Raw genomic sequence first — 27,629 nt, forward strand, 5'->3', positions numbered from 1 at the left:
TAGATATTTTTTCCGAACACACACATCTCGCGGATGCTCCGTACTTCGGCCAATTTTCAGACATTTTTCCCCCTATCCTCTCGCATTCCTATTTGTACGTTACGTTAGCTGCTTCTGCTGCCCTGTTCTAGCTCATGCAATCAGTTATTCATCTTTGTCTCGCTTGTTTTCGATCAAATCCGTTAACTCGAGTCGCTTTCATGAACCGTTTCAGCGGAAAAAAAACACCGAATCAAAGGTACGTACCAAATTTTGCGTTGCTTTCAATTCTGCTCTGTTCCGCCGAAATGCGTAACCTTAAGTCTCCACAATTTCCGCAGCGCTAAAATTTTCGCTAGCTTCGGGAGTCAAAGCTTCACACTCCCATTCACCAGCGGATACCACCACCTGAAGAAGCAGCTGGAGCTTCGACTTCACTTTTGACAGATTAAGCACATCACCAGTAAACAAGGAATTGACAATCTCAGGAGATCACTATTCCGGGAACACAATCCGGACAAAATCATCTCACTACCAATAACCACTTCTAATACATCGGGCTTGTCGCAACGCACGGCGTATGTACGCAATTTTCGATTTACACGGGTGCAAACAGCAGACCATCAATCTACATCATCCGCGACTACGCGATTGTAAAACGCAAACTGAAACCACTCACTGCTGCTGCTGCGGCTGCTGTCGACAGTGCTGTTTGTATGCAGATCCGTTAAATGCGAGTGTGTATGTGCTGGCGGATAGTCCGTGAGTGGGTGAGAGAGAAAGGGAGAGAGTGATATGTGTGGTTGCGTGAGTGATGTTTGTTTATTTCAAACAAGTAGTTCTGCACAAGGTAAGTGAAGTGGAAGGTAAAACGTAATGTCAGAATCGCCGTTCGGACGTATCCCGTAAGTTCAGTGCTTGGATTTTGGATGAACTGAATATGAGCCTATGTCCTTCATTCGTTTTCTCATTCATGTACGTTGTTCCCTTTGAACCATTCAACACTACGGTGCCAGGCGAATTGCCTTGATTCACTGCCATCGACATCGGTGAACCATCAACATTCGAAGCTTGAATTTTAAAAGAGGAGCTCGAGCATTCTAAGCTCATTCTTTCTTCTATTCGCTATGATACATACTTGTGGACGTCATCCACTCACAGCTGTAAACTAAATACAGGCGCTTGTGCTCTCTTAGCGGGCTGTGGCCGAGCCTTGGCTGCACATATGGTGCACGGGAGGAGAATTGGATTGAAGCATTTTTCTAGTTTCGCATTTATTTTATTCACAGCAAACTACTAGGCTTAAACGTGAAGTTTATTAAACTTTTATTGTCATAACGTTTTATTTGAACGTTACGTATCTTTCAGGTAATAATATGAAACTTGAACTATTATGGAAGTTAAAATATTCTATTTATAACAAGTTAATCTACCTAACAATGGTTTTAGGCTCGAATTATCTCCAGCAAAATAGGTTTTTCAGAAAATCATCATAATTTTTGAACTTCAATAGTAGGGCTATGTTGTTTCATTTAGGAATGTAACACGGATTACATTTTCCTTTTCAACTGCAAACCGGAAACTGGCGCTTTTTATAAAGTAAAAAACTTTAGTACGCGAAGATAAGCGCTTTGGTGTTGCATGTATTGACATAAACTTATATACAGTATCAGAACAAAGCCATTCCTTATACTTCTATTAGGCATGGTAGAGATTGATGAAAGGCACAACTTGACAAACCTGACCCAAAAAAGTTATTCGATATACAATTTTGGACTCGAAACTGTATACAGTTTGAAAGAGAAATATTTTTTTTATATTTCGAATATGACTTATTTCAAAAAAAAGTTACCTTTTAACGTTAAGGTGAAATATAAGTGCCTATTATAAGTACAGTGGGGTGAAAATCGTGACTTTTGAAGATTTAGTTGAATTTTTACCAGGAATTTTTTATATCGATATTGCAGCAAAATTAAGAAAGACAGAAGTTGGGTGTCGAAGAACAAATTGTAGAGAACTAGAGAACTTTAATCCAACCGATAGAAACAATAATGTTTAATATGAATTTCTGGGATAAAACTAATAATGACATATTGAAAATTACCAACTTTTAAGTTTTTCACTTCCAAAATGTTATTTAAATACACTAATTTAGATGTTCCAGTACATTATTCTTTAGCGTACTTTTTAATGTAGATCCAGTTAGAGGCATCAGAGTCTGAAACAACAAAAAGTTCTATAACTCTGTCATTGTTGAAATTCAAACATATGCGTAGAAGGATTTTTCTCATCAAATATGATCGTCTATCATCTCCTGAGAGATTCTGAATAAATTTATTTTTTTCGTATGAGAAAGGTGTGACTTTAAGGAAATGAATCAAAAAATTAAATTTTACTTTTATATTAAAAAAACGAAAATATATGCATAAAAAACGAATAGAACAATGTTTTTGACTCGATAAAAAACAGAATTCGATTATATACAGTTCAAAGTTCGTAAAAAGTTCGTAATGTATATTAGCAAATTCCGAAACTGAAAGAAAGTATGAAACGCTGTTGAAAACTATAGAGAAACTGCTATACGCGATGTCCAGAACAACAACTACATACAGCTTCGCATAGTAGTTTCAAAACAATTGATTGTTATTTCAAGCAATAATTCCAAGAGTACAAATCTAAACATATAACTTTTAAACGATTTGTTAATAAAACTTGTCATTATCGATGCGCGTTTTTATTAAAAACATAATCGAAGTTACAGAAAGACATAGACAAGTTTGTTAGAAAATACATTCTATCGTTCCTATTACACGATATTGCAATAAATTCGATTTCAGAAAGTTTTGAGGTAAGTTTACTGCTTGCTTTATTCACGTGAATACATTCCTCGTACAGCGAAATACAGCAAATATGTACAGTGTTGTCTACCGTAAATTTCTTGGTGGAAGGAGTAATATTACATATCAATCCAGTATATAACGTATGAACGTTAAGTTATGAAATATCATTAAAGATAATTATACGGTAATTCAAGTGAGAATGAAAATATCTTATAATTTATCGAACATTGCATCGCTCACCCAATCATCACATTATATTCACATAAACTTAAACTCAAAACATATGAAGGAGCGCCTTATGAATCTGCTTCAAAATAATGTCGACGATCTCGCGCGCATTTCTAAAATATAGGTTCTAGCTGGCTCAAATGAAATACGCTTGAGGAATTATTTGCATTCAAATTCAGTAGCACACACTGAATTTGAATGATTCAACTGCAAACTGGCATGTGAATCTCATATGCTACTGAACCAAATATACTACTTACAGCCTACGTTCAGGGGATAAAAAAGAATTGCTAGACTCTCTTCCAAATAGTCTCACGACTTTTTAGCGTTATGAGTACAAATTCTTCAGCACATATGGATGGACACAATCGTTCTCACTTTTATTTCTCGTGTGGTATCTTCAGCGCGAACAGCAGTTGCTCGGTACGTTAGTGTGAGAGCTTTAGAGCAACTGAACTGTTTTACGGTTCGTTCATTCAAATTTGAATGAATGGTGAAAGCACTGCGTAAGTTTGAACTTATTTACATAGATGGTATCCAAACAACACTAAACATTGACTACAGTTTCGCCGGCACGGTTGATTGCCGTTATGAACCAGCACAAAAAACAAAACTGCAAATTATGGCCCAGTGGCGGTACCATGATCAAAGCATTCCTTGAATAAATCATATAACATTAGCCGAGCCAGCTGGCGGAAGCATATGCATAAAGGTTACTAGGTTACTATTTTCAACGACAACAGTTTATTTATTATACTGCTTTAAATACCTTCGACGAAATCAAATGTAACCATATCAACGTAAGTAATAACATAAACAAATCCAACTTTTCGTTTTGCCATTCCTCATACGTCTTTTCTAAATAGTGTAAATTACGAGCCACCTGTTAACTCTACCATCATGGTTCTGCAGATGAACTGATTTTGTGCTGTCAGTCCAACTGTCAATGGCTAAAGTAAGTTGAATAACAGGTATGGTACATCCCTGTGTGAAACCCATATTCCCAAAGTTTTTATTATTCTCAACGCTAGAATTATATTATTTGAACTTTTTCTTCAAAACAGCCAAAAGTACAAACTCATGTTTTTTTTTCATGTAAAATGCACTTGAAAAATAAATTTGATTGACTCCGTATGACCTCTAATGAGACGAAAAGTTTTCCTCTTGCGTTTGAGTTTTAGAAGAATAAAGTTCTTTCTTTTCTAAAATCCAAGAATAATAGACATTCGAATACTAATTCTGATTTATATCAAAGAAAAGTATAAAATATATATCAAAGAAATACATAAAAGAAAAGAATAGTAAAACATTTAAGTTCGTGAAATGTTCTGTTTTATTTAATGATGAATGTAATAAGAAAAATATTTTTTGCAAATATATAATTAGTTTCTGTATATTCTCTTTCTACGTTATTTGTTGACACATTGAGTTTTGTACTATTCGAGTAACTGACTGGTATGCCTGATATGTGAACTTCCTATCTTCCTGGCTACCAATACAATCAAAGTTTGACACAACCAAACCCCGTGTATCTTCCCACATTCCATTCTCCATCTCGATTTCAATCCGTGTTGACGGCATTGAGCTTCGTATTACGAAATGGGGGAGTAGGCTTGATAATATGGGTTTGTAGAAGAAATGAACACACTTTTAAAATCAAAATTATGAATGAAAATTATTTTTTCCAAATCAATTTAGTACTTTATGTAAACTAGTACTTTATGTAAATTAGTACTAATTAGTACTCATTTTTGCTTGCAAGTAGTGAAAAAATATCATACAAAAATTGTGTCTAAAGCAGAGATCGAAATGCTCGCCGATTTGAGACGAAAAACATCCATTTTCATCCAAAATAGCTGAGAATATAGGAGGCGAGAGAATGTTATACGCTCACCTCTATTCTCGCGAGAAACGCAAAGCCGATTTTTATTTTTCGATGAGTTATGATTGCCGAAAAATGGTTTCGTTTTCAGTGACTCCTTAATGTCGATAATGGCTTTTCACTTCTTCAGTACAGATGAATACATGCGGCAATATTGGGTTTCATCGTGAAGTGAACATGAGATGGAGCAACATTTGTACAATTCAGACGCTGTCCAAATGCAGATCGTTTGGACGCTGCTCTAACAGACTAATGTTGGTAAAGTTAGCTTTGATTTTTCGCTCCATATTTTCAGTACCAAATGAGAGACGAAAAAGCATTCTCGTTGAACTTCCGAGATAGAGATTTTCCACATCACTTTCTCTCTGAAAAATAATTTTCGGTGAAAAGGAAGAGACGAAAATATCAACAATACACGGTTCATCGAAAACTAGATTGATTGACTGAATATTTATCGCGCAGCCGAGCGAGAATTTCGATCTCTGGTCTAAAGATAATGTTATATTATAATGGTAAGTTTTGGTGAGAATATCTGAAAAATTCATAGAAAATAGTTTAACGTAGAAGAACAACGTATTTCTAGTAGACAAATAACGCAAAGAAAAATTTTGACGTAGGACTACGTCTAACCGGAAGATATAGGGGGTGAAATGGAAATCTAGGCACTGAACAAGTAGGAAAAAATGCAAGATTTGGAACGCTTATAACTCGAGCATTTCTCAATAGATCGCAAAGGTTTTTGCATCAATTGATAGGAAATATATCTACGCATCTATCATAACGAATAACATTTCATTTTTCTTGATATAAATAATTGAATAATTGTGAAATATCAAGCATTGTCAAAATGCACTATGTGCCCATTTTTGATTGGTCCATTTTGTGCTCCTCAAATCGTACCGACCAAAACGGGCAACCAGAGCAGCAGCCAAATAGAATGAAGCACGATTGGAAAGGAAAAAGAAAAAAATGAACGAAACATTGGTCGCAGTCTCACACATGCGTAATTCTCGAGCCAGCCAGTCAGCTTAAAAATCCCCGCTCCGCTGCCGTAACGATCATTCTTTGTGTGGACACCGACTGGACAACATCGTTGCTGGACGGGCTGGACGGCGAGGGATCGAGTGCCTTTCTCAAGGCAAGAGGGCGGAGGTGGTAGCGCTGGAGTAAAGTAGAGTAGATTTTCAAAGGGTCTTTCTCAAGGCTAGAGACGAATGAACTGCAAAAGTTTAAAGTCTCTATAATACAAGACCTTCCTTCCGTAACGATCATTCTCATTCAAACCGTACACCACATCGGTTCGCATCACAACACATCAACAAACCAACCCAAGCAGCCATGTCTGGACATGGTAAAGGAGGAAAAGTGAAGGGAAAGGCAAAATCCCGCTCAAACCGTGTTGATCTGGAGTTCCCCGCAAGGGTAGCTAGGCCGAGCGCGTTAGTACCAGTGTACCAGTCCACCTAGCCGGCGTTATATAGCTTCGGCTGCCGAAGTGATCGAGTTATCTGGCAAAGCTGCTCGCGACGATAAGAAAACCCGCATTCGGAACAGAACACATTCGGTTCGGTGGACATCAAGACAACAGGCAGTTGCAGCGAGTGGCGAGTGGCAAACGCAATCGCAAAACGGCATCAGGTAGTAGAAGAAAAAAGTTTGTTCTTTATACAAACTGCTTTGGTGGCAAATCCAGAACAAGGCGGCATCGAGGGCGTTCGAAATGGTTTTTTTCAAAACCACGAGTACTAAGTTTTCTAAATTGGAACCATTCCATAAAACACGGCGCTTTTCAGGGCCATTAAACCTTCCAACAAAGAGTTTAGGAAATACAGTTCAATGCTTTCTAAAACAATATCCAAAATAATAATAAAACACAAATTGATTTTTTCATAATTTGTTTGCCAGGATATGATGAGTATGTGAATTTGGCAGTTGTTCTGAGCTTATTGATTTTCACCAATTCTTAAATTGCTTCTAGATTGAAAGAACAGTAATTTACACTTATCTCGACATTTAGTTGGACATTTTTGTAAACATAGAGTTCGGGGTCCAAATTATGACCCCACATTGAAAGTCGACACTGTACCACTGTCATCGCAAATGTTCAATTACAGGTTAAAATTACCTCCAATCCGATACTGAGTGGTGATAATGCGACGTGTCATTGAATATAATTTACTGTAAAATATGTCACAAGCTGGATGGGAAGAAATTTTCCAACTGTGAAAGCTGTGGCGAGTGGCAAATGCAATCGCTAAACAGAAAGGTTTAGCCGAACAAGATGGGGATATCGAGTGTCAACAAAACAATAAACTCTTTAGATTGAAGATAATTTTGTGATCCTGAAAAGGACCCTTTTTAGCCTGCATGTGAATCCAACGAGCGAACAAATCGTAATGAATGTATTTTTTTGCCATCGCTCCCTTTTAACGCTCATTCGTTCGTCTCGTTGGACTCGCCCCTCTGGCTGAGTCTGCCGATTTGTCTCTATCCTGTGAGTGTGTACCGCTAGAGTATAAAACACCCGGACCCCAAAAAAATATCTTATTTTCTTTCAAACCGTAAACCCGTGTGGTTGTACGGAATCGGCATCGTGGACGTAATAAAGGAGGACAAGTTAAGGGAAAGGCAAAGTCTCACTCGAACCGTGCAGGTCTCCAGTTCCCTGTTGGTCGCATTCACTGATTGCTCCGCAAGGGTAACTAGGCCGAACGGATTGGTGCCGGAGCACCAGTATACCTAACAGCGATTATAGAGTTTCGGTCGTCGGAGTGCTCGAGTTGGCTTGCAAAGCATCTCACGACAATCAGAAAACCCGCATCAAGAACAGAGCAGCTTCGGTTCGGCGCTCATCAAGGCAACAATTAGTTTCAGTGAGTGGCAAAGTGTTTCTCCGGCACGTCGCATTAAATGTAATTTACTGAACAACATGTCACAATCTGGATGGGAAGAAATTTTCCAACTGTGAAAGCTGTGGCGAGTGGCAAACGTAATAGCTAAACAGGAAGGTTTAACCGAACAAGATGGTAATATCGAGTGATAACAAAAACACAACACCAAAGGTTCTTTTCAGAACCATCAACATATTCATAAAGAGTAACCAGTAAACTAATCCATTTTTCAGGTAGATAGGTAGGTATTCACGTAGGAGAAGAAAATAAAACAATATATTTAAAATATATATTTAACAAAAGCTGTCCCCTTTGTATAGTCCTACGTCACTCCGGTTATGTCCCCGACATTACCCACCCGTCTTTTTTTATACAAATTTGAACAATTTAAAACTGCCTTAGAACCGACTAATCTGATAGAGAATAGTTGGCCTCAGGGTACGTTTATGACGAGGTAATCTGAACTCCAAGTGTGTCCGACACGATTCACTTATACACTCCCAACTATGACATCTTAGCTTTGATGGAAAGCAACGATCGCAAAGCAATCCATAAAAAGTGTTTTTTTGTTGTTGCGAATATTACGTGTTTTGCTACTTTTTTTTTTGAAAATACGTCAATAATACGTAAGATAGAGGAGGTAGTGAACCATCAAAGTTGAAATAACGGAACTAGTACCCAGGATGTGTTGTTTCTGTGCTGCATTTTGAAACTGGTATTTTACGGCGGCTCGACAGACAAGGAATATATATAAAATATTTCCATTTTCAGTCAATGCGTGATGCGGATGCGTGATGCTCGTGCTCGAGTCCAACTCGAAATATGAAAACATATCCCACAAATTATCATTTCATCATTCCCGAGGGATGCGACCATTCGGAAGAAATGGCTTCGATTCTTCGAACAGGACCTAAACAGCAATACTAAAAACATGTACATTTGCTCGCTTCACTTCAGTCCAGATTGTTTCATGCATATCGATGGCTTGGATGTACAATATCGTCGAAAACTGATACGAACAAGTAAATTTTAATAAATTCAGATTATACAGTTAGTACACAAATAGTTTATTTTTAGCTGTTTCTACTGTCAGAAAGGCCAACGATTCTCATGCCTCGGGAAAACAAAACCGGAAGGCTCGCCGAACGGTCTTGATTGTCATAGAGCAAGAGTTGAATCCATTCAAAATATCCGTAACATACGCAGAATCGGTCCAGTTTTCTAATGGGAGGAAACATGACTATCCCGAGAGGGATATTCCGTCAAAGGAAAACGGAACCAGCACCTTGAACATCTCTTTTAAGAAACCTAGCGATTCGGTCGGTTCTGATAGCTCAATTCAAACACTACGGCAAGAGGTATCGGAGAGCTACAGAAAGCTTCAGGAAGTCAAAATCCGGATTGCCGATCCACAATTTCCCCTAGGTTTTGATTAGAAAGAAAACCTATTTGTATTATCTTCACGCTGCAATGAATAAATATATACATTAAGTCAAAATACAATAGAAATAAACTAATTTAGACAAATTTATAATACCGTCCCATGATACTTGCAAAGTTAATACGTCACAGTCTCACTACTATTGATGCACTAGTTAGTTCAGACTACCTTGTCATAAACGTACTCTGAATTGGCCTCATACAAACTCTCAGATACAAACTAATGTCGTATCTAGATGTCGACACCATTCCGCCGTCAACGTGAATATCTATAATTACATTTATGTATACAAAATTACTTGTTTGGTTTGCTCTTGAAATAATTCTAGTTTTTTTTGTAATAGTTGATTGTTTGGATCCATTATATCAAAATTTGGGTGAGAAATGACATGGCGCTTGCTAGCAACATGCTGTAAGTTCATTGGGAGAATGTTTAGGGAATTTCACCTGTAACGGTCTGCTAAAATTATCAGAACTTAACCCATTACTGCCCAGGTGTAGGTTATGTTTACTTTGTGACTTTTGCGGAAAACTCGAACTTTGCAAACTTCAATATACAACAAAACAACAAAAATGACACTGACACAAAAAACACTCTTAAATTGTCATGTGGTATCATTTAAAATGCGCCTAACACTTTAGTTTCATCAAAAACGGGCATTTTTGTGTATTAAATTTCATACGTTGGGCACTAATGGGTTAATATACATTGGACAATTATGGTTTAAGGAATCGACATTGGAAAATTTACAACTAATACATTCATTATTGGATTAAATATTCCGTAATCCGTATGCATGTCGAAATTGTTATATATTGCTGAAACCTTTTAAGACTGATGTTTGACTACGTCCCATTCCAGCATTGGCCAATGTAGCTTTTGCTCAGGTATATGCAATGAGGAATTTCAACAGACGCTGGTCCCTACTCACCATGAAGAGCGGAAGCTAAAAACTATCCTGCAGAAATTGAACAGTTCCATTGCCCAGTTGAGCAGTTATCCTACGTGCGACAAATGCCACCAACAGCTCATCACCGTCTACCACATTCCCGAGAGTTGGTTCCAAATTTTGTCCAGGACCGAACCGGCTGACATCAAGATGGAGCCAGAGTTAATGATTGATGATCACGAGCTGTCGGATAATGATAACATTTTTGGGACAGACCCCATAGCGAACATAGAGTCAATTGAACAGGAAACCGAATTGCAGAGTCATCTCTTTGCAGTCGAACGTCCCTATGCTTGTCCACACTGTCCGAAAGCGTTTAAGGACCGTAAAACGATCCAACAGCACATTCGAATTCATACAGGTTGGTAAAGAACGTTATACTACAAAGAACCATTTAGCAGAGTTATTCGTTTGCAGGTGAACGTCCCTTTTCTTGTCCACATTGTCCGAAGGCATTTATGCAACATACCACGCTCAAACAGCACATTCGAACTCATACGGGTTGGTGAAGAATAATTTACTACATCGAACTATTTAGCATTGTTATTTCTTCGCAGATGAGCGTCCCTATTCTTGTGTACATTGTCCGAAAGCGTTTAGAGATCGTGCAACGCTCCGACAGCACATTCGAACTCATACGGGTTGGTAAAGAATGTTATACTACAATGAATCATTCAGCAGGGTCATTCCTTCGCAGGTGAACGTCCCTATTCTTGTCCTCATTGTCTGAAAACTTATAGAGACCGTTCAACACTCCAACAGCACATTCGAACTCATACAGGTTAGTAAATGAGGTTTTACTACAATGATCCAATCAACTGATTCCTTTGCAGGCGAACTTCCCTATTCTTGTCCACATTGTCCGAAAGCGTATAAGGATCGTACAACGCTCCAACAGCACATCCGAGCTCATACGGGTTAGTGAATGTTTTACTGCAATGAATCATTCAGCAGTCATTCCTTTGCAGGTGAACGTCCCTATGCATGTGCACACTGCCCGAAAGCGTTTAAGCATAGTAACACGCTCCTACGACACAGTCGAGCTCATACAGGTTGGTGAAGAATGTTTTACTATGAGTTTTAGTTCTGTTTTTACTTCACGGTGAAAATGAAATGAAGTGTATCCGCGATGACAACGGTACGGTGTCGACATCTGGATAAGAAATAAGTTTTCCACAAAAACGTGTCATTATAATATAAAATTATCTTCAGATACAATTTTTGTAGGAGATTATTTTACCACATGAAAAAAACAAAGTTTTCCATTCACATAGAGCATTAATTTGATACGGAGAAGTTAATTTTCATTCATAATTTCTATTTGGAAGGTATTCATTCTGCCTGAAAACCCGTTATCATCTTTGACGCTTCACTAACTTGTAAAACGTAGTCCAATGGCGTGCCGTTCATTTCGTTTTCACCGTAAAGTGCATAAGGGAATGAGGCCCTATAATGAACCAATCAAATGGGCCATGTTTTGCAGGTGAACGTCCCTATGCGTGTACACATTGCTCGAAAGCATTTATGGAACGTAAAACACTCGAAAAGCACATTCTGACTCATACAGGTTGGTAAAGAACACATTGCTTTAACGAATCGTTCTGCAGAGTCATTCCTTTGCAGGCGAACGTCCCTATTCTTGTCCGCATTGTCCGAAAACGTTCACACAATCTGCAACGCTTAGAACACACATCCGAACTCATACGGGTTGGTAAAGAATATTTTGCTACATTGAACTACATATTTAGCAGGGTTATTTCCTTGCAGGCGAACGTCCCTATTCGTGCCCACATTGTCCCAAAGCGTTTACGCAATCTACTACGCTAAGAACTCACATTCGAATACACACCAAGGAAGTGCCACTTGTTCAGGAGTAATGTAATCAAACATGAATAGTAAACACAACCAGCCCAGTGGAGACAGGCGGCTCGGAACAGGAATAACTGGGACCGTGATGGCAAAAAAAGTGGAAGGGTCTGTACCTTTAGGCACAGAAGGAAACTAGAAAGAATCCGAAACCATTAATTATCTTGCTAAACGGATCTGTGGATGGAATAGTATCGATATTCTATGACAAGCTTCACTCAGTGCTTAGAAAACATGTACAGCGAAAAAGACGCACATCACACATTTTCAGCAAACCATGGTGGACCTCTGAACTACGACATATCCGCAATGTCCTCAGGAAGGCCCGTCGCCGCTTTTTCATTTCTAAATCCGAGCGCGACCGAGAATATCTGCGAGAAATAGAAGTGTCGTACAAATCAGTGCTCTCATTCGCCTATAATAACTATTTATACAGGATCCAAGCCAGCATCAGACAAAATCCATCGCGCTTTTGGAAATTCGTAAAGGAACGGCAAACTTCCTCCAACATCCCTTGAAATGTTATTTTTAACTATGTCCAGGCCAACACCAATGCGGATGCCGCTAACCTGTTCGCTAGGTTCTTCGAGAGCGTGTTTAGCAGAGCATCTCCTGTACAAAAGAGTGACTGTTTTACACATATTCCTTCACACAACATCAACCTACCCGACATTCAATTTACTGTTGAGGAAGTAGAAAAAGCTTTTGATGACCTTGACATCAAAAAGGGATGTGGTACTGACGGCATACAACCCTTGTTGTTAAAAAGTTGTGCCAAAGAGCTTGCGAATCCAATTGCTCGCATATTTAATCGATCGCTTCAGGAAAGAACCTTTCCAGCGGCTTGGAAATCTGCCTACGTCATCCCTATTCATAAATCTGGCAATTACAGTAAGGTGATAAATTATCGTGGCGTATCTATACTTTGCTGTCTCAGCAAGGTATTTGAGAGACTGATGCACAATATCCTCTACAACGCGGCGTCACCGATTATCTTCGAAGGTCAACACGGGTTTATGCAGCATCGCTCTACTACAACGAACCTTATGTGCACTGTCACATGAAATTGAAGAGAGACGACAAGTTGATGCGGTGTATATTGACTTCGCAAAAGCCTTTGATACTGTTCCGCACATTTTCGTTGTTGAGAAGCTAAAGTGCATAGGTTTTCCTGACTCGATTACGGAGTGGATTTCTTCATATCTTCGTGATCGTACAGCATATGCCGTGGTCAACTCAGCTAAATCTTGTAGTTTTAGTATCACATCTGGTGTTCCGCAGGGGAGTGTGCTTGGACCGTTATTATTCAACATGTACATCAACGATATGTGCTCATTACTTTCATCGTCCAAGTTCGCATTTGCAGATGAGTTGAAGATCTACAGGACGATTTCATCTCCCATGGATTGCTTAGTTCTTCAAGAAGATATAAATACACTACTGGAATGGTGTGGTGAAAACGGAATGCGGGTCAATGAGAAGAAATGCAAAATAATTTCCTTTGGTCGTTCGAATCGCCCCACCCTCTTTCAATATAAAATGGAAACGATAACTTTGGAACGTATATCGTCCATATGTGACCTCGGAGTCATGATCGATTCGAAACTACGATTCAATGAGCACGTGGGCATTATAACGGCTAAAGCTTTCTCTGTGCTGGGATTCATTCGCCGTCATGCATACGAGTTTACCGTCGTTTACGTTTTAAAGACACTATACTGTTCGTGGGAACGGAGCATTCTGGAGTACGCTGCCCCTGTTTGGTCTCCGTTCTACGTAGCTCATACACTAATGATCGAACGGGTGCAGAAAAAGTTTCTACGTTATGCTCTGAGACAACTTCCATGGAACGACCCCACCAATCTTCCGCCTTATTCCGACCGGTGCAGACTAATTGGATTGGAGCCACTATCGACCAGACGCGTTACAATACAGCGGATGTTCATTTTCGATATAATTCAAGGAGGTATTGACTGCCCTGAACTTCTCGCACAGATTCCGCTGAACGTTCCTCCTCGTCGCTTCCGAAACACATGTTTACTTGCCATTCCTTACCACAGAACGAATTACGGCTACAACAACCCGTTTGATACATGTCTTCGTATGTTTAATGCTGTTTGTGACGTATTTGACTTCAATTTGACTAAAAATGTGTTTAAATCTAAGATTACTAATTATACCTAGTTTGTAAGTAAACAAAAGCAGTCTGTACGAATATTCGAAGACGGTGTTAGAATAAAATAAAATAAAATGAAATTAATACTTTTTATTTTTAATAGTAAACTGTTGAAGAACAAATCAGGTATATTCTTCTTCATAAAACCGTACCTACAGAAATATTAATCGATCGATCGCCTTTTTTTCTTTCGTTTATTTAATTTAGCAGAGTATGATAAAAAGCCATCATCTTACAGTGCATTCTTAAGGCGCGTCCACATTATGCCGAAAGATGCCGGTCGGCCTGTACCAGGCGGCATATTCGGTTCGTTATGTAATGTGGATGCCCCATCTGGTGCACGAAGCCGAAGTCCCATCGGATGCACGAAGCCGTCACGAACACACGAATCACTATGTCGTCAACGCTAATTTACTTCGTTTTGTTTTGGTTCGTCTTTCTCGAACCGGACCCACTTGTTTCGGGTTGGGTTCGGTTTGATTCGAGTCGGTTTTCAGCACGTCGGCAAGCCAAGGTGGTACGTCCACATTTAGTCGGTTTTACCGGGCGACCAAGGCCGATTGGCATAATGTGGACGCGTATTTAAACCTTACTTTAACCCTTTCACGGATAATGGCAACTATATTGCCACCAACGATTTTATTCTTTCTCTTCTTTAACAATAAATTGTCAATTCTAGCCTCATGTGGTAACTAGTTCTGATATCTAGTAATCTGTATGATTTTTTGGAGTGCGAAAAAACCAAAAACTATTCATTTTGGACTCATTTTCGTGTTAACAATCCCCAATTTAAAACAGCAAGAGCAAATTTCCCGAAACATTATTGAAAAACAAGTCAATTTGTTGAAGTTTCCAATATATATAAACTATTTAGGGCCTGTTGAGTCAGATCATGAGTTTTAATAGTTGTTTTTGTTGAAACCAAGGAAAGTGAAGTGGAAGGTAAAACGTAATGTCAGAATTGCCGTTCGGACGTATCCCGTGACTTTGAATACATAGATGGTATCCAAACAACACTAAACATTGATTACAGTTTCGCCGGAACGGTTGATTGCCGTTATGAACCGGCACAAAAAAACAAAGCTGCAAATTATGCGCCAGTGGAGGTACCACGATCAAAACATTCCCTGAATAAATCATATAACATTAGCCGAGCCTAGAGGTGTGCAAATCAGCTCATCATGATGAACAGCTCTGATCATATCAGCTCATCTAAATAAGCTGTTCTTTATGAACAGCTCTTCAGCTCAGTTGTCAGTGCCGACTTTCAATTTGGGTCCCAAACTCGATAGCCACGAAGCCAGTTTGAAAATGTTAAAATTCAAATGAAATTTTTCACACCATATTATTAATTACTTGAAACACGTATTCCAGACTATTATTTACAACAGACTCGGCGAGTACAACATTTCCGACATTTTTACTGAGGCTTTACATTACAATAGAAAGTTTTCTTCAAAAAAAAAAAAATCTTATGAGATTTTTGCACCGCCTGCAAACAAAGTGTTTTTCATTGAAATAGAATACTCATTTGATACACAGAAGTTAATTTTCATTAATAATTTGAATTTTAAAAACGTGTTCATTCTGCCTGAGAGCCAATTATTATTTTTGGCGCCCCCTAAACTGGTAAACAAAGCTCAATGCCGTCAACGCGAATATAACAGTTGAAAAGACGAGGGACAAATGAAACTAAACTGATGTCTTAACACGAAGAGCGAGAGACGGTCAGTTCATTTGAATCTTACAGCTCACACACTCTCTTCAATTCTACAGCTCTTTTCTCTCCTTCATCATCATCAAAGTGAGCTGAAGAGCTGTTTGATTTTTTTTGCGAGCTGTTCCGCGTCAACTCACTTCAAAGAGTCGATTCTTCGGAACAGCTCATGAGCGGATGGCACATCTCTAGCCGAGCCAGCTGGCGGAAGCATATGCATAAAGGTTACTAGGTTACTATTTTCAACGACAACTGTTTATTTATTATACAGCTTCAAATACCTTCGACGAAATCAAATGTAACCATACCAACGTAAGTAATAACATAAATAAATCCAAACTTTTCGTCTTGCCATTCCTCATACTTCTTTTCTAAATAGTGTAAATTACGAGCCACCTGTTGACTCCACCATCTTGGTTGAAACTAACATCAAAACTCACGATAGATACAATCCACGATAGATACAATACGGCAACTTATGAGAAAGGCCTTTCAGCCATCTTGGATTTTGTATGTAAACAATCTGCAATATTTTGCAATATCTTTTTTTTGCTCTTTGTGTGAGGTATTGTTTTGGTGGGAATAAGAGCATTGAAAAATTAAAAGGTAAGTCTTTTACGGTTAAAGTTAGGTTTGTAATATACTCTATCTTATATGTTTCAGCTCAAGAGAATAAATAGACTTTCGGTGTCGGTCGGTGAAGGAGGAATTTTTCCCGCGTTTTGCAGTTAGAGACGTCGGTTAATTATTCGATTGTAAGGTTTCTGGAATTTCAAGTTTTCCTGTATCTAATATTCTTTGTTTCTGTGTTCTTGGTTAACAAAAACTTAATGCCTGTTTTTGATGGGGCATAAAAAGATGATATAAAAGGATATCTAGGAACTCCCTGCGACTTGTTTTATCGTCGATGTTGTTCAGCTCATATATTATAGAAAAAACCCGAAGCTGTAACTGTAAAAATAACCATAAGCCACCGATTAATTCATAATTTACAGTTTACAATTCTTCCGCAAGTGCATTTATTGCACAAGTGTGTATATGCGTGACCATTATATTTAGTGAACAACTATACGAATGTCAAACATTTGTACTTTACTTTTGCACGTATGAATCTAACGACGAGTATATCGACAAATAATATATGAATCCATTCAATCCGGTGACAAAAGGACTAAATCAAATAAGAATAGTCCGAAAATGATATAATGCATTATATTTAATAAATATTCCACGCCACTCACATTAATTTATACATTTCATTGAACAATATTCTAAAATAGGAAAAAAAGTCACTTGTCCAAAAAAGTTACTCCTGTACGCGCGTCGGTGTCTCAGACCGAAGGTGGTGAAAAAGTGATATACGTCCCCTTCGTACCAACTTATACGATACGCTAAACGATGATGAACAACGAATGACGAAGCTAGAGAGAATCGCAATGTCGTAGTGTTGATGTTTTCTGAAAAATGAACGAATTATTGATTTCTTGGTCTCTCAGACCTATGCGCGAGTATAGGAGTGTTAACCGTCATGGTGTTTCGTCGAAATTCTTCGGATATGCTAAATCATTTACGGTTGAACCATAAAAATGATTCCCTGTTGGTGGAAGAGACTGGGAAGAAGAATTCAGGGTCTGCAGGAGTAAAATGCGGACTTAAAGAAGGTGGTCTCAGCTCCCGTTCTAAAATAGTATTATTCAAATTCAGCGTGCCGAGGAAAATATACCATACTAGTGGTCAATGATTCTATAAATGTACCTATTTTGAACTAGTAGCTATAAGAACCAAGCAGAAATATTCAAACAAATCAGCTATTTCATTCAACATTCAAAGAACAGGTAATTTTGAACAGAAAAAAATTTATGTTGGTACAATAATAATACTGTGCATCATTCTCATTGTGTACTTTTTTTTCAATCGTCCTCAAAAAATCATGAAATGGTAAATTTACCAATATACTAAAATACCATTTCATTCAAAAACAATTATTCTGCACCATGTTTATTTCAAAATTATATTTAGTGTAACTTTTAAAATTATGACATCATACTTTTGACGTAGGACTACGTCTAACCGGAAGATATAGGGGGTGAAATGGAAATCTAGGCACTGAACAAGTAGGAAAAAATGCAACATTTGGAACGCTTATAACTCGAGCATTTCTCAATAGATCGCAAAGGTTTTTGCATCAATTGATAGGAAATATATCTACGCATCTATCATAACAAATAACATTTCGTTTTTCTTGAGATGAATAATTGAATAATTGTGAAATATCAAGCATTGTCAAAATGCACTATGTGCCTATTTTTGATTGGTCCATTTTGTGCTTCTCAAATCGTACCGACCAAAACGGGCAACCAGAGCAGCAGCGAAATAGAATGAAGCACCATTGGAAAAGAAAAAGAAAAAAATGAACGAAACATTGGTCGCTGTCTCACACATGGGTAATTCTCGAGCCAGCCAGTCAGCTTAAAAATCCCCGCTCCGCTGCCGTAACGATCATTCTCATTCAAACCGTACACCACATCGGTTCGCATCAAAACACTTCAACAAACCAACCCAAGCAGCCATGTCTGGACATGGTAAAGGAGGAAAAGTGAAGGGAAAGACAAAATCCCGCTCGAACCGTGTTGATCTGAAGTTCCCCTTCAAGGGTAGCTAGGCCAAGCGCGTTAGTACCAGTGCACCAGTCCACCTAGCCGGCGAAGTTATAGTTTCGGCCGCCGAAGTGATCGAGTTAGCTGCTCGCAGCTCGCGACGATAAAAAAACCCGCATTCGGAACAGAACACATTCGGTTCGGTGGACATCAAGACAACAGGCAGTTGCAGCGAGTGGCGAGTGGCAAACGCAATCGCAAAACGGCATCAGGTAGCAGAAGAAAAAAGTTTGTTCTTTATACAAACTGCTTTGGTGGCAAATCCAGAACAAGGCGGCATCGAGGGCGTTCGAAATGGTTTTTTTCAAAACCACGAGTACTAAGTTTTCTAAATTGGAACCATTCCATAAAACACGGCGCTTATCAGGGTCATTAAACCTTTCAAAAAAGAGTTTACGAAATACAGTTCAATGCTTTCTAAAATAATATCCAAAATAATAATAAAACACAAATTGATTTTTTCATAATTTGTTTGCCAGGATCTGATGAGTATGTGAATTTGGCAGTTGTTCTGAGCTTATTGATAGTTGGGGACTTTCCTGATTATTCCATTTTCACGAATTATTAAATTGTTTCCAGATTGAAAGTACAGTAATTTACTATTAGTTCGACATTTAGCTAATTGGACGGACATGTAATGCGACTTATTTAGTTGGACATTTTTGTAAACATAGAGATCCAAATTATGACCCCACATTGAAAGTCGACACTGTACCACTGTCATCGCAAATGTTCAATTACAGGTTAAAATCGCCTCCAATGCGACACTGAGTGGCGCTTCGGCACGTCGCATTGAATGTAATTTACTGTACAACATGTCACAAAGCTGGGTGGGAAGAAATTTTCCAACTGTGAAAGCTGTGGCGAGTGGCAACAAATCGCTAAACAGGAAGGTTTAGCCGAACAAGATGGGGAGATCGAGTGATAACAAAACAATAAACTCTTTAGATTGAAGATAATTTTGTGATCCTGAAAAGGACCCTTTTTAGCCTGCATGTGAATCCAACGAGCGAACAAATCGTAATGAATGTATTTTTCTTTCTTTCTTTGTTTTTAAAAGGCTTTAAACTTTGCCATCGCTCCCTTTTAACGCTCATTCGTTCGTCTCATTGGACTCGCCCCTCTGGCTGAGTCTGCCGATTTGTCTCTATCCTGTGAGTGTGTACCGCTAGAGTATAAAACACGCGGACCCCAAAAAAATATCTTATTTTCTTTCAAACCGTAAACCCGTGTGGTGCCGTGCCGGAGCACCAGTATACCTAACAGCCATTATAGAGTTTCGGCCGTCGGAGTGCTCGAGTTGGCTTGCAAAGCTGCTCACGACAATCAGAGAACCTGCATCAAGAACAGAGCAGCTTTGGTTCGGCGCTCATCAAGGCAACTTTTTAGTAAGTGGCAAAGTGTTTCTCCGTCACGTCGCATTAAATTTAATTTACTGAACAACATGTCACAAGCTGGATGGGAAGAAATTTTCCAACTGTGAAAGCTGTGGCGAGTGGCAAACGCAATAGCTAAACAGGAAGGTTTAACCGAACAAGATGGGAATATCGAGTGATAACAAAAACACAACACCAAAGGTTCTTTTCAGAACCATCAACATATTCATAAAGAGTAAACAGTAAACTAATCCATTTTTCAGGTAGGTAGGTAGGTATTCACGTAGGAGAAGAAAATAAAACAATATATTTAAAATATATATTTAACAAAAGCTGTCCCCTTTGTATAGTCCTACGTCACTCCGGTTATGTCCCCGACATTACCCACCCGTCTTTTATTACAAATATGTCTGTTCTTTTTGATTACAAGAAATAAATATTCGCTCGGTTAATCTAATACTGAAAAACAATTATTCGAATGAATCGAATATTTAAAAATGACCCCACGATTAATCGACAATTGAATAAACGAAAATTTAGACATCTCTATTTGCAGTCAAATCCCTTTCCACAGTCCTCTGTATATTTATACCGTTTCCCCTCGCGCACTTATTGACGACACGGTCACACCTTTATTCCACACATCTTGATCAAAACTTCTAGCAAATAAAACTAGCTTGCTTCGTCGATATTATCCTTGTCTGAAACATTACCTGTGGTGGGTCGTAGTCATCCGCGTTGACGGCATTGAGCTTCGTATTACGAAATGGGGGAGTATGCATGACAATATGGGTTTGCAGAAGAAATGAACACACTTTTAAAATAAAAATTATGAATGAAAATTAGTTTTCCCAAATCAAATTAGTACTCAATTTAAATGAACATCATTTTTGCTTGCAAGTAGTGAAAAAATATCATACAAAAATTGTGTCTAAAGAAAGTTTTATATTATAATGGTATGTTTTGGTGAGAACATCTGAAAATTCATAGAAATTAGCTCAAATTAGAGTCAGAACAACGTACTTCTAGTAGGTAAATAACGCCAAGAAAAAATTTTCCATATCCATACATATCCTGATGTCAATACCATTCCGCCGTCAACTCGAATTATATCCAGGGAACGCAGATAAGATATCTTATGACCGTGAGGTGTCCCTCGTGAAGTTTGTGTGGATAATTTAGTGAACTGATCTCAACGGGTGCTGCTTATTCATAGGGAAGAGAAAGTGGAATAGACAAGTGAATTTGAGGAATGTAGCTGGCTAAATAAATCCATTAGTTATGTCTTAATGAAATATCGCGAGCTAGTATTCGTGATTGTACTCTTTCGAACCTCTCAAGCGGCAACTAATTTAGTTCTTTCATTGCAAAATTTTCAGCATTATCAACATCACCATTATTCCGGAACACGATCGGGTTTGAAATTAGCAAGATGTTGCCTTCTGAAAGCTGATTGAGATCGACTTGTAAAATCCATTCGAGATTCAAACATTCTAAAATCCATCCGAGACATAAACGTAATCGACATATGCAAAAGTGGTTCCATTGCCTTAACCCCTTGCCGTATTAAGTGCGATTCACATACAACATCCACGTCACGTTCACGTCCCGTCACATCACGTTACGTCACTCATTCTACCATGCAATTCTTATGAAAACATTTACATACACCGGCAACGTAACAACCCGTTAGCATACGTTAGCAACGATTACGACGTTAGCAACGAAAACGACCGGCAGGATTTGTAGAAAAGAATAATTGATCTGAACAAAGATAAGCGAGTACAAAAGTACTCGCAGAGAAAATCATATGATATCGTAATTGGGGACATATTACATCATATTAGGAATATGAAATATCAAGATCCGCGATGTCGAATGAACAGAGCATATAGTATAGTTTTTATTTTTTTTTTCCCAAATTATATTTCATCTTTCAATTGAGTAAAAAGACATTCATCATGAGTAGTTGCTTCTTTCCGTACATGAAACCAATAAACTCTCTTTGATTTTGGAAAAATTGAAATAACACATTCGTTGCCCGTCACCTAGATATGGGTGACACTCTCCTTGTTCAAATTGAATAGGATTTAAAACAAAAAATTGATAGAGTAGGCACATAAGTGTAATTATAGTGATAAATTTGAAAAAAAGCGGTATTTTTTGGGGCGGCACATTCATAGTTTGCCAGGACCGCTGTCTACCCTCACTACGCTGCCGATGGTATGTATGGTGATTTAGGGAGGCAGATTAAACTCTACCAGTTTGTGAGTCGGAACCGGATCATACGATCAGCAGATCAGCACGCCCGAAAACAGCTTCGAATTGGTAAAATTTGACTGAAAACTTTTACTTCATGTTATTTGATCACATAAAACTCATAGCACTGAACCTTAGTTGATTACTTCTATATAAATTTGATGATATTTCCACTAAAACACAGTAGAGTACCAGGAATGAAGTATCCGATTACATTTTTTTCGCATTATATGTACGAGTTCCAACTGTTTGAGAATTATATTCCAGATAGCCGCGCGAGATAGCTGTTGCTCACCATCCAAACAACCGGAGTTCGAATCCCATCGGAGCAGTTTTTTTTAACCATCACTTATTTTTAAACATTTTTTCCCACTAAAAGTCAATTAAATAATTCCTATATCTAGGAACATAAATGTTGTCATACATACAGCTCGTGAGGTTATAAAAATAATTATAACCTCACGCACATTTTTCCACATTCGTTTTTTTTGTTCGCCCGTAGTAAATCGTATATTTGTATGTCGTATGTGTTTGTCGAAAATTCATCCAACCTGATTCGCAAGCAGCTGTCATGTCCCAGAAAATATAAAATCGTATGAATGGCCATAGATGGAGGCGACCCAGCAAACATTAAATCGTATAAATAGCCATAATTGGAGGCGATATACATACACACAAGGCACATTCGGATGATATGTAATGCATATAACTGGCATATAAATGCAAAAGTGAAGACGATATACGTATATGCCACATTTTATATGCATATATGCGGCTTTATAACGATATACGATGTCTTTTACATGAATATGCCATTTGATCCGACAATGCTATATAAAATGAATAGAATGTGCGTATATAATACTGCATATCACGATACTAGGATGATTGTGATATCGATATGCGACTTAATCCATCAATGATATAGAGGATCGTTATTTTTGCATTTTATACGATTCCGGATACACATTGATATTTTATACGATTGTAATTTAATACGAATTTATTCTTTATTCGTGTGAAAGTACATGTGATTATGCCATTATGTATGGAACTCGATTCTTTTTGCGTGGCCACCGCGGGTACGCTTGAAGTCCAGCCGCTAAACCCAATTTTTGACGGTTTTCAAGCATAAATCGGCAGATACTGGTGCAATTTCACGTTCGATATTCATACGCAGTTCATCAATCGTCGCTGGCTTGTTGGCATAGACCATAGACTTGACGTAGCCCCAAAAGGAAATAGTCTAACGGCGTCAAATCGCACGATCGAGGCGGCCAATTGACTGGGTCATTTCGTGAGATAACACTTATGACAGACATACAGCTGTATTTGCGTTGTACTTCGAAAATTGTATGTCTGTCACCATGTACAGCGCTAGAACCATGCAAGCAACTCGGTACAATCGCTGTACCTGTACCGACCTATTTTACCGCTGTACATGGCTACAGTTGTACTGTGCGCTGCGCCATAGACGGCTAGTGGTCGGTAGCATGAACAAATCGAATCAAAACACTTGGTAAACATTCTTTTCACTGACTTTCTCTTGAGTTAATAACTCAGATTGGAAACATATTTGTTGTGTTCGATAGTTTAGACGCTAAATAAAAACCTTTTTCATTGAAATATTGGTTAAAATACAATGCAATAAATTCAAACTTCTGATTGTCAGTCTGACATGCGGTACAATGTACAACCAAAGTATGTGTGTCATGCTATCGTGGTACCTGTATAACGCTGTACACGTACAGCGCTAGTACAGTTGTATGTCTGTCCATGGTATAACACGCTAACCAAAATTGGTTTTCAAAAAATCGATTGTTAAATTCGCTGTGTGCCTTGTGGCGTCGTCCTGTTGAAACCACATATTGTCCAAGTCCATATCATCCAATTCGGGCCAAAAAAATCGATTATCATTGAGATGTAGCGATTTCCATTCACAGTAACGTGCCGGTCTTGATCATCACGGAAGAAGTACGGCCCAATGACGCCGCTGGACCATAACCCGCACCAAACCGTATTTTTTTTCGGAATGCAATGGGGACTCATGAGGAACGTGTGGATTGCTGCCTGACCAATAACGCATATTTCGCTTATTGACGAAGCCATTCAGCCAGAAATGAGCCTAATCGCTGAAGATGATTTTTCTATGAAAATCCGGATCATTTTCAAGTTGTGGCTCAGCCCAATTCACGAACATACGGCGCTTCTGGCGGTCAAGCGGCTTCAGTTCTTGCGTCAATTTGATCTTGTATGGATGTAGGCCAAGATCTTTTCGCAAAATTCGCCACAACGACGTCACAGAGATGCCCAACGCTTGAGAACGCTTGCCTGTGGATTCAAAATTTTCCACTAGACGCTCAATTGTTGATCTGGCAGGTCGATTATGACGACCATAAATTGGACGTAGCGCTCTTAAAGTTAAGGCCATTGGCTTCGAATTTCGGTAGTAAATTTTGATAATCTCGACTCGTTGTTGGATCGTATATCATTCCATTATGAAATGGCAAACTGAAGAGAAATGTCAAAATATGGCTCGAATTTACAAAAATGTCCAATTAGAGGTATAAATGTCCAATTAAACGTGTCGCATTACAGTCTGTCTGTCTGTCTGTCCAATTAGCTAAATGTCGCATTAAATGTAACTTACTGTATTTACTAGTTATTTTTTTCAGTGTATATTAGTTGAATCATATTTCGGCAACACTGTATAATTGATTGGAAATGCATGTTTGTTTACTAAAATCAACCATTCACACACAGCTCCGAGTTTCCTCCGAGTCCAAAATCTGAATTTATTGGCAGTTCTAGTCTCAGATTTTGTTTTCTTCTAATAAATAAAAGTAAAATTTGGACTTATCTGTTATAATTTGACGAAGTTTTGAGCTTTGAATACATTTCATTAAATCAAATTTTGCAAGAGAAAAGAGATGACGCCTGTTAGCAATGCTCTGTAAGTTTTTCGGGAGAATGTTTTGTATGTCTCACCATTTATCTACCATCCCATTTCAATCATTTCTTTATTAACCTTTCCCAGCATCGAAACGATTACCATCAAGATAGAGCCGGAGTTAGTTGATGAACACGATTTGTCGGATGATAATATCGCGTCTGAGACGGACCCAATAGCGAACATTGGACCAATTGAACCGAAAACCGAAGTGCTAAATAAAGGGGAGGACGGAGAGACATCCTTCAGCGAAATGGACGAAAAATGTCCAATTTGTAAGAAAGGCTTCTCGTCAAAAGGATTGATGCAAGCCCACATACGATTACACACAGGTGAGATTTGCTGTTATATTCTGCAAACATTGACTAATAAACCGTTTTAGAGCAGAAACCGTTTGAATGTGAAGAATGTGGAAAAATATTAAGCACATCATACAGGCTTCAGCAGCACATGCAGACTCATGCGGGTTGGTAAAGATTGTTTGCAAACAATTAACTTTTCAGTGGAGTCATTCCTTTGCAGGTTCTCTTTCCTGTCCACATTGTCCGAAAGCGTTTAAGGATCGTAAAGCGTTCCAACGACATGTACGATCTCATACAGGTTGGTATAGAACATTTCATTACGAAGCTATGATTAGCAGAGTCATTCCTTTTCAGATGAGCGTTCCATTGCGTGTCCGCAATGTACGAAAGCGTTTAAAAATCGTACAACACTTCAGAAGCACATTCGAACTCATACGGGTTGGTAATGAATGGTCTACTAAAATGAGCTATTTAGCAGGGCTATTTCTTTGCAGATGAACGTCCCTATTTTTGTGCACATTGTATGAAAGCATTTAAGGATCGTTTAACGCTTCTACGGCACATCCGATCTCATTCGGGTTGGTCTATTTTACCATATTTTACTATGAAGAAACTATTCGACAGTCATTTCTTTGCAGATGAGCGTCTTTTTGCTTGTACAGATTGTCCCAAAGCGTTTAAGGATCGTAAAACGCTCCAAAAGCACACTAGAATTCATACCGGTTGGTATAGAACGTTTAACTTAATAAATCATTCAGTAAATTCATTCCTTTGCAGGTGAACGTCCCTTTCCGTGTGTGCACTGTCTGAAAACGTTTAAGGATCATACATCGCTCCAACTGCACATTCGAAGTCATACGGGTTGATAAAGAATATTTTAGTAAATTAGACTAGTCAATAGGGTTATTTTTTGCAGGTGAACGTCCATATTTTTGTCAACACTGTTCAAAAGCATTCAAGGATCGTAAAATTCTCTTAAGGCACATTCGAACTCATACAGGTTAGTAAAGAACACCTGCTTCATCGAATAATTCTGCAGTCATGCAGTCATTCCTTTGCAGGTGAACGTCCCTATTCTTGTCCACATTGTCCGAAAGCGTTTAAGGATTCTACAACCCTCCAAAAGCATATTCGAACTCATACGGGTTAGTGAAGAATGTTTTACTGCAATGCTACAATGATTAGCAGATTCATTCCTTTACAGGCGAACGTCCCTATTCTTGTCTACATTGTCCGAAAACTTTTACACAATCATCAACGCTTAAAGCACACATCCGAACTCATACGGGTTGGTAAAATATGTTCCACTACATTGAACTATTTATCAATGTTATTTGTTTGCAGGTGAACATCCCTATTCGTGCCCACATTGTCCCAAAGCGTTTACGCAATCTACAGCACTGAGAACACACATCCGGACCCATACGGGTTGGTAAAAAATATTTCACTACATAGAACTATTCAGCAGGGTGGTCTGTTTGTAGGTGAACATCCCTATTCGTGTCCATATTGTCTCAAAACGTTTACGCAATCTACAGCACTAAGATCACACATCCGAGTACACTCCACGGAAGTGTCATATGTTGGCGAGCAATGTAATCAAACAGCCCTACAACCTTATCATTGATCTCCAGAGTTAACACAATCAGATAAGGTTTTACTGGAGCAGGGATGTGGGGAAAGCAGATAGAGGCGAATGAGCTGCAAAGTTTAAAGCCTCTTAAAAACAAAGAAGAAGAAGAAGAAGAAGGGGAAAGCAGAAATGTATTCCGGCAATTCGTTACTGTGCGTTTAGAGTATTCATGTGAAGAAATATGAAATTTATAAAAACCGTATCAACCGTTTACACTAGCGCGAATTTATATAATGAATATATTCATGAGTTCCTTCATGTAATTCGAAGTTTTGAAAATGCACGACCCGTTTACATCTACATATACAGTCATTCTATTCCCATATTTCATTGTTTTGTTCCTTATCGCATAGTTTTAGATCCGTATTTTTTATTTTTTAGTTAGGGTGGTCCGAAAATTCAAATCCTTTTTTCCAAAAAACCACACCTTTAGAATAACTGGGCCGATTGAGATGATCGTCATATCAAATTAAAGTCAATAAG

The 27,629-nt window shown here is 38.4% G+C and overlaps 2 protein-coding genes across 4 annotated transcripts in view; one reads left to right on the forward strand and one right to left on the reverse strand.

Moving 5' to 3' along the window:
- LOC129771755 (E3 ubiquitin-protein ligase RNF19B-like) overlaps positions 1–674 on the reverse strand; it is a 115,842-nt gene extending 115,168 nt beyond the window's left edge. For 2 of the 3 annotated variants that reach the window (XM_055775765.1, XM_055775773.1), the window contains exon 1: positions 247–674. The gene's annotated coding sequence lies outside the window, so the exon portion shown is untranslated. The remainder of the gene's footprint in view (positions 1–246) is intronic. The other variant, XM_055775788.1, reaches the window with a different exon arrangement.
- Positions 675–9,519: 8,845 nt separating this feature from the next.
- On the forward strand, positions 9,520–27,592 carry LOC129780384 (zinc finger protein 709-like). Its single transcript, XM_055788594.1, has 22 exons — positions 9,520–9,672; positions 10,123–10,571; positions 10,628–10,711; positions 10,768–10,851; positions 10,908–10,991; positions 11,044–11,127; positions 11,179–11,262; positions 11,694–11,777; positions 11,834–11,917; positions 11,978–12,083; positions 25,299–25,543; positions 25,594–25,677; positions 25,734–25,811; positions 25,868–25,951; positions 26,008–26,091; positions 26,152–26,235; positions 26,291–26,374; positions 26,430–26,513; positions 26,575–26,658; positions 26,718–26,801; positions 26,858–26,941; positions 26,998–27,592. The coding sequence occupies exons 1-22, from the start codon at positions 9,650–9,652 to the stop codon at positions 27,138–27,140; spliced, it is 2,388 nt and encodes a 795-aa protein (XP_055644569.1). The 5' UTR covers positions 9,520–9,649; the 3' UTR covers positions 27,141–27,592.
- The last annotated feature ends 37 nt before the right edge of the window (positions 27,593–27,629 follow it).

Source organism: Toxorhynchites rutilus, chromosome 1 (genome assembly GCF_029784135.1).
Source record: "Toxorhynchites rutilus septentrionalis strain SRP chromosome 1, ASM2978413v1, whole genome shotgun sequence".
NCBI classification, from domain to species: Eukaryota; Metazoa; Arthropoda; class Insecta; order Diptera; family Culicidae; genus Toxorhynchites; species Toxorhynchites rutilus.